Below are 12,821 nucleotides of genomic sequence, written 5' to 3'. Positions count from 1 at the left end.
AGAGCAACCTAAAAATCATTTTGCTTCTAATTCAAGAATATACCAATTTAGTTATTGGCTTAAACACTTTAATCCAACAATTTTTTCTAATTATAATTATCCTAGTTTAAACCTAAGCAAGTAAGAGATTGTACAATTATAAAATGTATCCTTTAACCTTTAAGAAAATATCATAAATTTAACACACACATACACACACACACTCCTCTTGCAAGTCACACAGACAAATATTGATTTGGGTTTTACGACTTGGAGAAAAATCAACACACAAACTGTGTTCAAATTTGTGCTTGCTTGAACTACTCTGGGTGCGACTGTGATCACGATAGGATAATCTGGACCTTTGTTTCTTCTTGATCATCGAATTAAAGTAAACACACAAACACTAGTTGTAGCTTATATTGTTGTGGTAATTTTTAATGAACATGAAGATTACTAGATCTTGATGGTTTTGTTTTATTGCTTCTGTTGCATGTTTAGTTTGATTTGTATTTTAAATAACCATCAAATTCCAACAAAAACAACATAAAACAAGATAGAGATAATAATTTTATCACATAGTTTTATATAAAAGAAAATGGTGCATTTAGGACATTTATTCGGCTAATTTGTGTTAAAGTATTATCCTTTTTCACTAACTCATAAGTATCTCTACATACATTTGTTGCAAATAGTTAATTATGGCACTATAGAAAAACTTAAATTATGATTCATTTTAATATAAACTTTTAGGAAATAAAGTACAAAAGATAAGAACAAGATATGAGATTAAGTATATTACTAAATTATCACTTAGTGCACTATGTGGGAATGATAAGATACTTATATTACCACACTAGTCGTAATTCATATATTTTATTCTAACATTATCATACTTTTGATTAATAAAATTACTAAATTACCACTCATGGCATTCTGGAGGAGGCACTCGATACCTAGCTCGATCGTTACAATAGTCATAATTCATATACCTTCTTTTCACATTCTCATAAGCTCTTAATTGACGATTGTTTAATTGCCAAAACTTTTGGTTATTCCATGGATACCTTGAGGAATAGCAGTCCTTATTAGGACTAGTGGGTGATGAGACACAACCATCAATTCTAAAATCTTGAAAATGAGCTAGAAATGGCGCATGAGCCCAATTAGCCTTCGTTTTACCTCCATCGGTGGCCCAACTAGACCCATCCCATAAGCTTACAACCAATTGCATTGCTTTGTTAGGAAATCCCACACCATTCATCATGTTATTTTTGAATACCCTTATTGGTATGTCATCCACAAAAAACCTTGAAACAAGATTATAATATAGTTAGGCCTTATTTAACAATGTTTTTGTATGTTAAGAACTAGTTATATATATATATATATATATATATATATATATATATATATATATATATATATATATATATATATATATATATATATATATATATATATATTCTTTGAACGATGGATCATCTTAAATTTGAAATATGTGAAACGTGAGATTTCTTCATTTTAGAATGTTTAAATTTATGGTATCCGTAAAACCCAATATATTTCTAATTAGAGTATGTGCCATCATAATATATTTTTTTTCTTAAGACATTCTTCACAGTAATAATTTTTTATTAGTATTCCATACAAAAAACATGAGGAAAGAAAAAGAAAAATTTAAGTCTCACTTGACAACGTTTTGTTAGTGTTAAATTCAAAGAAACAGCTTCTATATGCTAATTATTATTTTAGCAAACGCGACCATTTTTATACGTAATAGCAATATGTTATAATCATTTTCGTTGTGGGTAATGTATTTCTTTTACCGCACACCATAACAATATATTTCATCATATCAAAGACTTTCGGGACCTTTCCTAAAATAAAATGGATGAAATAAAAGTAGGTTGAGGAAAATACATCAATATAATGTTAGAAAAACGAACCTCAAAAATATAGAAATATATTGCAATGAAAAGAATAGATGAATATGTTCTAAGTTTGAAGTGTACATTATAATTATGGAAAAACTAAATATCCTTCTACTTTTTATTTTATTTTTACTCATATAAATAATGACATTTGTAAGTCAATAATTCTCTCTTTAATTGACATTTGCCTTGAGGTAACGAGTATGAAGATAAGTATAAATAATAACACTCGAGCCCCTATCGTTCATAGGTATGATTGTTTTGATTTTTTGTAATAGTTTGAAGTTTTAAAATATAAAAAATTGATTTATAATTTTTTAAACTGATTTATAAATTATAAATTTTATATTAATGTTTGCATGATATACACAACCAATTTAAAAATAACTTTCAATGGGTTAGAATTGTCTTTTTTGTTGATGGACTCGGAATTGTGTTCAAATGAAATAAATAAAAGCTAATGGAACCATTTAAGACATCTTAAAACAATTATAATGTCGATAATGTATAGTTTTTAGGATAAAATGAGATGAGTACATACACAATCTGATGTTGGTTCCACAATAGTTTGTAGTAATGGAAGTCTGTCGAGGGATCGAACCAAAGACGAATTCTTTGCTCTCTACCTCCAACTCCATTTGCAAATACGTTAGTCTGTAGGGTAATAGGTTTGCCTGGTTTGTTTCCTAAGAACTCAAAGTCCAATTCATTGTGCGCACCAAGATTTGTATTTAACTACATCAAAGTTTAAGCAAAATTTTGAAAATGAAGGTATTGAGAAATATGCAAAGACATGTATACATTGATCATGATAAGGGTCATAAATACTTCTTCTTAATAACAAGTATCTATGTATTTAAGGGTTTGTATTATTTGGTTCGAAATCAAAAACCAAATCGAACTAATAATTCATATATAAATAGAAATAAATTCATCTGTAAAGGTAACACACTTGAAATATTAGATAATATTGCAAATGATATTACAAGATTCACATTTGAATGTCATAACTTACAATGCATGTTCATAAATCAAAATAATACACATGTATATGTAGTATTTATTCAATTTTCTTTATGTAATTTTCATATGTTTAGATTATGAATTATTTTCATGAAAATTTATCATCCATATTCATCATTCAATGAAAGTAAATCAAAATTATATAAACCGGAGAATTGTTAGATGTTGTACGATTCTTGTACATAATGAAAATTATATATATATATATATATATATATATATATATATATATATATATATATATATATATATATATATATATATATATATATTAAAGTTATGAAATTTTTTAAGAGTATTTTGTTTTGTTTTGATTGGTTGATATTTCTTTTTTCAATTAATGTTATAACATTCACCGGAGAATTGTTAGATGTTGTACCCTTTAACTTTCGTTTGAATTTTTCATAACCCTCGCATTTTATTATATATTATTAGTATTTAGTCATATTAATATTTTTTGGCAGGAATGGTCCCTCAACTATATTTGGGTCATTTTAAAGTTACTTTATTTTTATATTTTTTGGTCCCTCTACTTTTGTTGGTTATTTGTGGCATTATAGGTTCCTATGTTTTTGTTTAATTGTCACTTTATTAGTTTTGCTTACAGATTCATTGATGTTTTTTTTATTTCTTATTTATTTGTTTGTTTATAGATCAGTTAAAGAGGGAATGAATGAACAACTCAAACTATAAACATTTTCAATAAACAAACAACGGAAAAAATTATCGCATCCGACCCCCGCAACGCAGGGGTTCCCCATGTAGTTTATATTAAATACCGAGTATCAATTATATATATATATATATATATATATATATATATATATATATATATATATATATATATTAATGATTAGTTGGAAATTAAAAAAATTAGATACAGTTCAGATTCACATTCTAAATATCAGTGAGTTCACATCAAGAAAAAATTGTGTTTTAATACCAATATGAAACTATTTGTAGATCATAAAATTATAAATTTTTATATTCATTTTTTCTGAGAAAAACAAAGCCGTAAAATTGACGAAAAAAAAAAAAAACTAAACATTTATAAGCATAAATTATTTATGATCAATGTACATTCTTCCTAAAATGTCCATGTTTTCGCTATAATTTTGTATATGGCTTTGTATATGATATTTTTACATCTTGTTTTTTTATATTTGTAATCAAACAATTTAGAATGGCTTTTCAGTTCCTTATTGAAATTATACATACACACATGTATACGAATAAATATTATGAAAATGTAAGACGATATCTGGGACCATTGTATTAAAAGAAAGCTAATGGTTGTTATGAAAATATTAATGGGTTATTATCCATAGTTAAATTCATTTATTTTTGGAGTGTGATGACATTAATTTTCTTAGTATGACTCTCTTTCTCTCTCTCTCTCTCTCTCTCTCTCTATATATATATATATATATATATATATATATATATATATATATATATATATATATATATATATATATATATATATATATATGCGTGTGTGTGCGTGCATGCGTGTGAGAGAGAAAGAGCAAATGAGTGATTGAGTGTGTGAATGCATGATATATATATAATATAAAGTTTAGGGCATTCGTGGGTACATAAAAAGCAGTAACAACACCGGCAGAATCCCAACCAGGTAATTTAATCCTCATCTGAAAGTATCCAGATCCATAATAATCTTTTGACCCGAATCCAGAACCTATACATATGTGTAATTGTTAGTACTTGTTATATATAAACAATCATGTAATTCTACGTATAAGAAAATCAATATATATATATATATATATATATATATATATATATATATATATATTAAAATTCAGTTGAGATCAATAAGTATTTTAAGATCACTTTTCAACACTTTTAAGATCTTATTTTCTATTAAAAAGTAACTAAAAATATGCAACTTCATCATTTTTAACATCTTTATCATATTGTTATTTGAAAAAAAAAAAACAGAAATGTGCACCATATGGACATCACTAGAATATATATATATATATATATATATATATATATATATATATATATATATATATATATATATATATATATATATATATAACAAATCACTTTCTATAGTAGTGTGTTAACCAATTAAGATGCTTTTTTAATATTTAGAAAAAGTTAAAATATATGCATATATACACAAACTCAAATGTGCATGTCTTTATTATGTGATGTGTACATATGAAAATTGTTGTTTAAATTCATAACAACTACAACATAAACAAAAACCTTTAATATCATTCTAGACATTTGAAATATCACTTGAAAAATATATTTTTATATATAGGTACACATACATATATTAAAATATGCACATATGTATATATGAATATCAATGTACAGATGAAAAACATCTTAATAAATGAAGACGCTGTTGTAGAAGGTGATTTGATGAAAAAAAAGATTAAAAAAACGTTTTTCTACTAATGTGAATATGATGCATATTTTACATTATATGCAAAAATAAATAAATATGTAAATATCAATATGGAAACATATTAAAAATGATGAATTTACATAATTTTAGTTATTTTTTCAGTTGAAGCTAAACTCTAAAACAATGATCGAAAAAGTCATCTGAACGAATTCAAAATAAAAAGTTATCTCAATGATCTCCATGTGTGTATATATATAAATAGAAAGTCAAGTTCAATTACAAAAAAGAAATAAAAGAATCAATCTCAACCATACATTTATTTTTCCGCTATATATATATATATATATATATATATATATATATATATATATATATATATATATATATATATATATATATATATGTTTCAACTCTCATTACTGAATAAAAGTGTATTGAATTTTTTTTACATTACATTAGTTATTCACTTATGAATAAAACATATGTTTAATTTTTATTACACTTTTAAGTATCATTTATCTTATTTATCCTTATAAATGAAAATGATTTTGCCACATGTCATATTCTCATTACATTTGACACATATCATTTTTCTAAGATTTTTTGATTTTTTTTTCCACTTGTCATTTTCTTATATTTTTGATTTTCTTAAAATTTAAAATCCACTTTTTAATAAGGATTTATATATGGTAGATACATGAATTCTATTTATCTTGAGAATAAATGTTTTAGTCATTTCTTTTCTTAGTAAATGTTTATATATAGTAGATACTTAATACATATTCTTAAAGGATTAGAATTAAGCATTTTTTAAATCACATATTTAGGTAAATATTTTTTTTATTTAAATATAAATTTATATTTACCTATATATACATAAATTTTCCTAAATATATTTAAGAAAATACTATGTATTATATCTATCTATAATATCTTTTTTTATACACATTATATGACAATTACGTAGTATGTATATATATATATATATATATATATATATATATATATATATATATATATAGAGAGAGAGAGAGAGAGAGAGAGAGAGAGAGAAACATTGAATAAAATGTGAATTTCCATTTTACTAAACTCAAGTCATGTAAAATGTATAGTGATTAACAATATTTTTGTATAGCTACACGTTTGATTTTATAATGTCTCTATTTTAATAATTGAACTTTTAAAATTTGATAACATTTTTTCATCATAATTTTATTTTAGGATATATTATTTTTTTAAGAGATAAAAATATAATATGGATTCAAACGACAAACACAAGCATATAAAATTATATTTAGATAAAGAAAATCCGTTGATATGTTCACCATGTGAATATGTCAATAGTTTTTTTTATTAGTATATATTCAACTACCTACTTATTATCATTTTGTTTGTATTAATTTCGAATGTTTACTTTAGAAAAACATTTAATGTTTAAATATTAATTTTCACCATAATTTTTTAAAATAAGTAAATGTTTTTTATTAGTATATATTGAATTACTTACTTTATTCATCATTATATCAGTTTTATTTATATAAAAGTATTATTTTAAAAAATACATATATTTATAGCTTTATATTAAATTTTTATTTTTAATAAACATGTGTACTACACGGGTCTTATACCTAGTACATGAATATAACATGTAATAAATTTTTTGTGACCTAATATATATATATATATATATATATATATATATATATATATATATATATATATATATATATATATATATATATATAAGGCTCTTGTCATTTGTTATATTCATATATAAATAAAAACGTGTATTAGCTCTCACATTATGTTATATTCATATGTGAATAAAACATTTATCAGAATTTTATGACAGTTTATTTGTTATTAATATATGAATAGGTGAGTTGAAAATTCAAAATACTTCGTCTTTTATTAATATACTAATTATTCATATATGAATAAATACATATTCATATATGAATTACAAATGAACTATAACAAAAATCTGATAAAGAATAAGTATTGATTCATATATAAATAAGTACTTATTCATATATAAATAACAAATGAATTGTACAAAAATCTAATAAATATCTTATTCATATATAAATATAATATATGACGAGAGTTAATACACGTTTTATTCATATATGAATATAGAATGTAACGAAAAGTTGATGTAAAAAAAATATATAATTTAGGTAAGAATTTTTTAATTATATGTTATATTCATATATGAATGATTATTAAATTGTAACAAAAATTAAACATTCATTTTATTTATAACTGAATAATTAATGTAATGTAATAAAAATCTGATACACTTTTATTCACATATGAATAACGAGATCATTATGATCATTTTTTTCAACATTTGTTTTAGAGCTTATATTCTATCGAAAAAATAACTCAAATAATGTAAATTAATCATTTTTCAACTTTTCCATAATGATAAACAATTTCTTTTTGCATATAACATAAAATATGAACTATATGCATATCATTAGGAAAACTTTGTTTGTTTTTTTTTACAATGAATCACCTTTCCAGTAGTATCTTAACTTATTAAATTGTTTTGCATCTATATGTTAATGTGCATATTTTCATTTATATATATATATATATATATATATATATATATATATATATATATATATATATATATATGTATATATATGTGTGTGTGTTTTCATGTAATATTTTGTATGTTTAGAATGAGATTAAGGGTTTTATTGATGTTGTTCTTGATAGAATTTTGCATATGTGCACATAACAAACATATAACTGCACATTTCTTCTAGATTACTAAAAAAACATCTCAATTTGCTAAAACATTGCTATAGAAGGTGATTTATTGAAAAATATTTAAAAAAAAAACATTTTCTCAACATATAGTGTCGTTTTAAATTATATACATGAAAAAAGTTAAAATATTTGTAAGAATTATGCATATTAAATCATAGATTTAAAATGTCTTAATATGTTAAGAAACTGAAATAGAAAATAATTTGTTGAAAAAAATATATAAAATGTATTTTCTAATGAAATAAACTCTAAAACATGATTAATTTATATATGAGATATTTTTGTATCTCAATTGGGAAATAGGTTAAAATTAATGAATTAAGTATTTCTAGTTATCTTTTGATAATAAATATCTCCTTAAAGCAATTATTGAAAAATTGATCCTAATGATTTCAAAATATTTACTCTCTCTCTCTTTCTATATATATATATATATATATATATATATATATATATATATATATATATATATATATATATATATATATATATATATTACACAAATTAATTTAGCACATGTTACATTATAAATATTAAATATAAGTTTTATAATATTATAATATTCTACTATAATTATTATAATTGTTAAAATACTGTAATAGTCTAATAAAATTGTAGAAATATGCTAATAATCTATTAAAATAGTACACAAAGACACACACACACACACATATATATATATATATATATATATATATATATATATATATATATATATATATATGCTATTTTTTATTTAATTTATTTTTGGATAACAAATGACAAAATTAATATTAAAAAAATTTGTAACTTTTTATTTATTTTCAGTTCTAGATTTTTTATGTATTACAAAAAAAATAAAAATAAAAAAAAAACCAAAACTGAGATAAAAAAAAAAAACCAAAACTGAGAGCATGTCTACCAAAAAAAACTGAGAACCTTGAATGAACTATATATATATATATATATATATATATATATATATATATATATATATATATATATATATATATATATATATATATATATATGTGTGTGTGTGTGTGTGTGTGTGTTTGTGTGTGTGGTGATGTTCAATATAAAACTATTATTAACAATGAACCAATGAATCACTCGTGTGTGTCAGACCATATTATTATAAAAAAACTCATTTCTTTTTTTTTCATTTAAATTTTTTTAGGTCATGTTTTTTATCAAAAAAAAATTCGAACATACCAAAATTCATAATTTTTTTTGTCCTCTTTCCATTGAGATTTACATTGTTATATAAAAAACAATTTTTTTTTTCAAAAAAAAAACCCATTTCGATCTGTTTTGTTTTATTAATATGTAGGTTTGTTTTATTTTATCAAAAAAAACCTAAATATACCAAAATTTTTGAATTTTTGTCATCTATAAATAGATATCAACATCGGTAAAAAAACCACCTTGATCTGTGAACTATAAATATTTTAGTTTTAAGATTCACAATAGTAATCTAACTTACTATTTCACTTATCTGATCATTCACAAATTAATTTAGTGAAATTTACAAATGAATCAAAATATATTTGTTTGTAATTTTATAATATTTTAACGTTTTGATTAGTAATAAATTAGTTTTGTTAAAATCAATAAATGAATTTATAAACATTGTGTATCTGAATTGTATATAATTCAATTTTCATAATTCACAATATGAGTCTAACTGACTATTATACACACTGTAAATCTTAAATGAAAATAATTTAGTTTTCATAAAATTCCCGGTGTGGATCTCAACAGATTCATAATGTGAACCTCAACTGATTTCGAAAAATTATATTTTCTTATACTTAAATATGAATATCTATTTCAAGAGTACAGAAAATTATGAATATATGTATATATATATATATATATATATATATATGTATATGATAAAAAATATACCTAAACATTAAAAAAATTTATATTTTATTATTATTATTATATATATATATATATATATATATGTGTGTGTGTGTGTGATAAAAAAACATTAAAAAATTCATAATGTGAATGTTGTAAAATCAACAAGTTTTTTTTTGAATTAATTTTGTAAAATTCACAAGTGAATTTATTTACAATGTGAATGTCAACTGTATATAATTCAGTTTTGAGGATTCACAATGTAAATCTGACTTATAATTATTCAGACTGTGAATCTTAACTGAAAATAATTCAGTTTTCAATAGATTTCAATGTAAACCTTAAGTGAAAATAATTCAGTTTTCAATAGATTTATAATCTAAATCTAATCTAAAATTTTGATTTTTTTTATATGAACATGAATCTATATCTAAAGAGTACTAAAAAATATGAATTTTAATATATTTATTTATTTTTCCGATAAAAAGTAAATCTTAACTTTAAAAAAAAAAAAAAAAAAAGAAGTTGATTTTTTTGAATAAAAAGTTCATTTTTTTGTATATAAATATGAACGTATATTTAAGAATGACGAAAAATCATGAACAATTGTATATTCATTTTTTTTCGACAAAAAAGGCATAAAAAATAAAACTAAAAAAAGGAAGTGAGTTTGGTATAATCTTGTTCATGAGCGTCCAATGTACCAATCTATAACTGTTTCTTTAGCTGTCAATCGCTTTAAATTTTGATGTTTTGGATTGGTTTATTTATTAACAATGGTTCTTTACGGTATATATATATATATATATATATATATATATATATATATATATATATATATATATATATATATACATATGAGTGAGGTTCAATAAAAAATGCATGAACACTAGAAACATTAGAAACTTTAGAAAATCAATAGAAATATATACCAAGGAAAAAAAATACTTTGAAATATCTATTTTTTTTACTTTACAAACCTAAAAATCGCAAGTTTTATACAAATTCGTTGAAAAATAATTAAAAAAAAAATTCAACAAATTTGTATAAAAACTTGCGATTTTTAGGTTTGTAAAGTAAAAAAAAAAAAGATATCTTAAAGTATTTTTTTTTGCTATGTATTTCTATTGATTTCATAGGATTTCTAGTGTATATATATATATATATATATATATATATATATATATATATATATATATATATATATATATATATATATATATATATAGAGAGAGAGAGAGAGAGAGGGAGAGAGAGAGAGAGAGAGAGAGAGAGAGAGAGAGAGAGAGAGGTTGAAATGTGGATTGATATCTATTGTGTGGATATGTGGATAATGCTATTCTGTAAGAATTACAAAGAAAATATGTTGTTTGATTATATGAATACGTTCAATCTTATATAATTATTTTAATTATTAAGCATTTTCACGAATTAAATCATCTATAAGGTTATTATACATTGTTTTTAATTATTCTCATTCTGTCAGAATGTTATCAGGATGTTTATTGAGTCATATTTTATAAGACTTAAAATAAATAAAAAACAATAAATAAAAAACGATGAATGAGAAAACAAAAATGAATTAGAATTGGTGAGAATCCATTAAAATAACAATAGTTCGTGAGATTGAACGTATTCAAATTACTAAACAACATATTCTCTTAGTAATTTTCATAAAATAACATTATCCATACGTTCACAAAATAGTTGTCAATCCACATTATAACCTTGCCACATATATATATATATATATATATATATATATATATATATATCGGTTTTGTAAGATCATATTATAAGATTAAATTGGATAACATCCTATCAAAAACATTTTACAATATAAAAAATACATTTTTGTCAAAAAAAATGTAAAGCATTCTTTAGTTTTATTTTAAGAAGCTAATAGTTATCTTTATATGAAAAACCTTATTATTAATTGGATTACTAGTAAAAGATAAGAAAACCATCAATATATACACTTAAAGAGCAGGAAAAGAATATCCCTCCAAGAAATATAAAACCTGAATAACGATCTAACGAAAGTTGTACTTCACGTCCTTGCTTAGAAAGCATAATATGATCATTTCCCCAAGTTACATAATAATTCTCATTGAAACGTGTATCTCTTGCTGCATCACCATTGAAACTCGTATCTCTTGTTGCATTAATAAGCATGAAAGAAATTTCGAACCAAAAGACAATTATCATTGTTTTCATCCATTGAAGAAAAACCATTTGACAACACAAATAAACCATGAATATTTAGTTGTTAGTGTGTATGGTTTTGTGCATATGAATGAGATTATATAAGCATTAAGTGTATATTCTGTTTACATTTTCTACAATTTGTTTGTTTCTGATTTTCCTCAAGCCCATAACACAGTTACATCATGAGGCTAATTTGGGGAAATGCTTTATGGGTGTGAGCTACTTTTTCGGTTTATTTTTGCTATTAAAATAAAAAGCCTATCTTTCAAAAAAATATTCTTTTGAAGTCATTTTATTGAGTTGAACTTAATCTTACCATTGTGCACTTCGATTTTTTTTTTTTTGAAATAAGGATGTCATTTATTACGCTACTGAATATTTTCCTGGTAAACGTTTACTAAAATGACCCACAAAAACTATGTTGGCATTTGTCATTTTAATTGTGGTTTTCTTTTTACGCGTTGCTTGCAGAAACGGTTTATAACGTTTATTTATGATAAAATTACAAAAATGGTTCTTATGGTTGTCAAAAATACATGCTTTTGATCAAAAAATGTTTGATGGTGCACCAATGGTCCAAAATTGGATCTTTAGTTTTGGTCCCTCTTGATAACAGACGTTAAAATTTAGTATTATCTAGCCAAAAGAAAGTATAT

General features: G+C 22.4%; 1 protein-coding gene across 1 annotated transcript; it reads right to left on the bottom strand.

Moving 5' to 3' along the window:
• Nucleotides 1-695: 695 nt before the first annotated feature.
• LOC145014181 (xyloglucan endotransglucosylase/hydrolase protein 2-like) lies at nt 696-12,294 on the bottom strand. The gene is made up of 4 exons (XM_078972552.1): nt 11,979-12,294; nt 4,535-4,635; nt 2,455-2,648; nt 696-1,289 (listed from the first exon to the last, which is right to left on the bottom strand). The coding sequence occupies exons 1-4, from the start codon at nt 12,211-12,213 to the stop codon at nt 899-901; spliced, it is 921 nt and encodes a 306-aa protein (XP_078828678.1). The 5' UTR covers nt 12,214-12,294; the 3' UTR covers nt 696-898.
• Nucleotides 12,295-12,821: the final 527 nt, after the last annotated feature.

The sequence above is a fragment of the Lactuca saligna genome, chromosome 9, assembly GCF_052625555.1.
Source record: "Lactuca saligna cultivar CGN05327 chromosome 9, ASM5262555v1, whole genome shotgun sequence".
NCBI lineage: Eukaryota > Viridiplantae > Streptophyta > Magnoliopsida > Asterales > Asteraceae > Lactuca > Lactuca saligna.
This window is presented reverse-complemented; position numbering and strand designations above follow the sequence as displayed.

Coding starts and splice junctions, on each gene's coding strand:
- LOC145014181 (XM_078972552.1), bottom strand. CDS start 12,213: ATGGTTTATTTGTGTTGTCAAATGGTTTTTCTTCAATGGATGAAAACA. Junction 4,636..11,978: donor TTCGTTAGATCGTTATTCAG/GTTTTATATTTC, acceptor ACATATGTATAG/GTTCTGGATTCGGGTCAAAA. Junction 2,649..4,534: donor GTGTTGTTACTGCTTTTTAT/GTACCCACGAAT, acceptor ACTTTGATGTAG/TTAAATACAAATCTTGGTGC.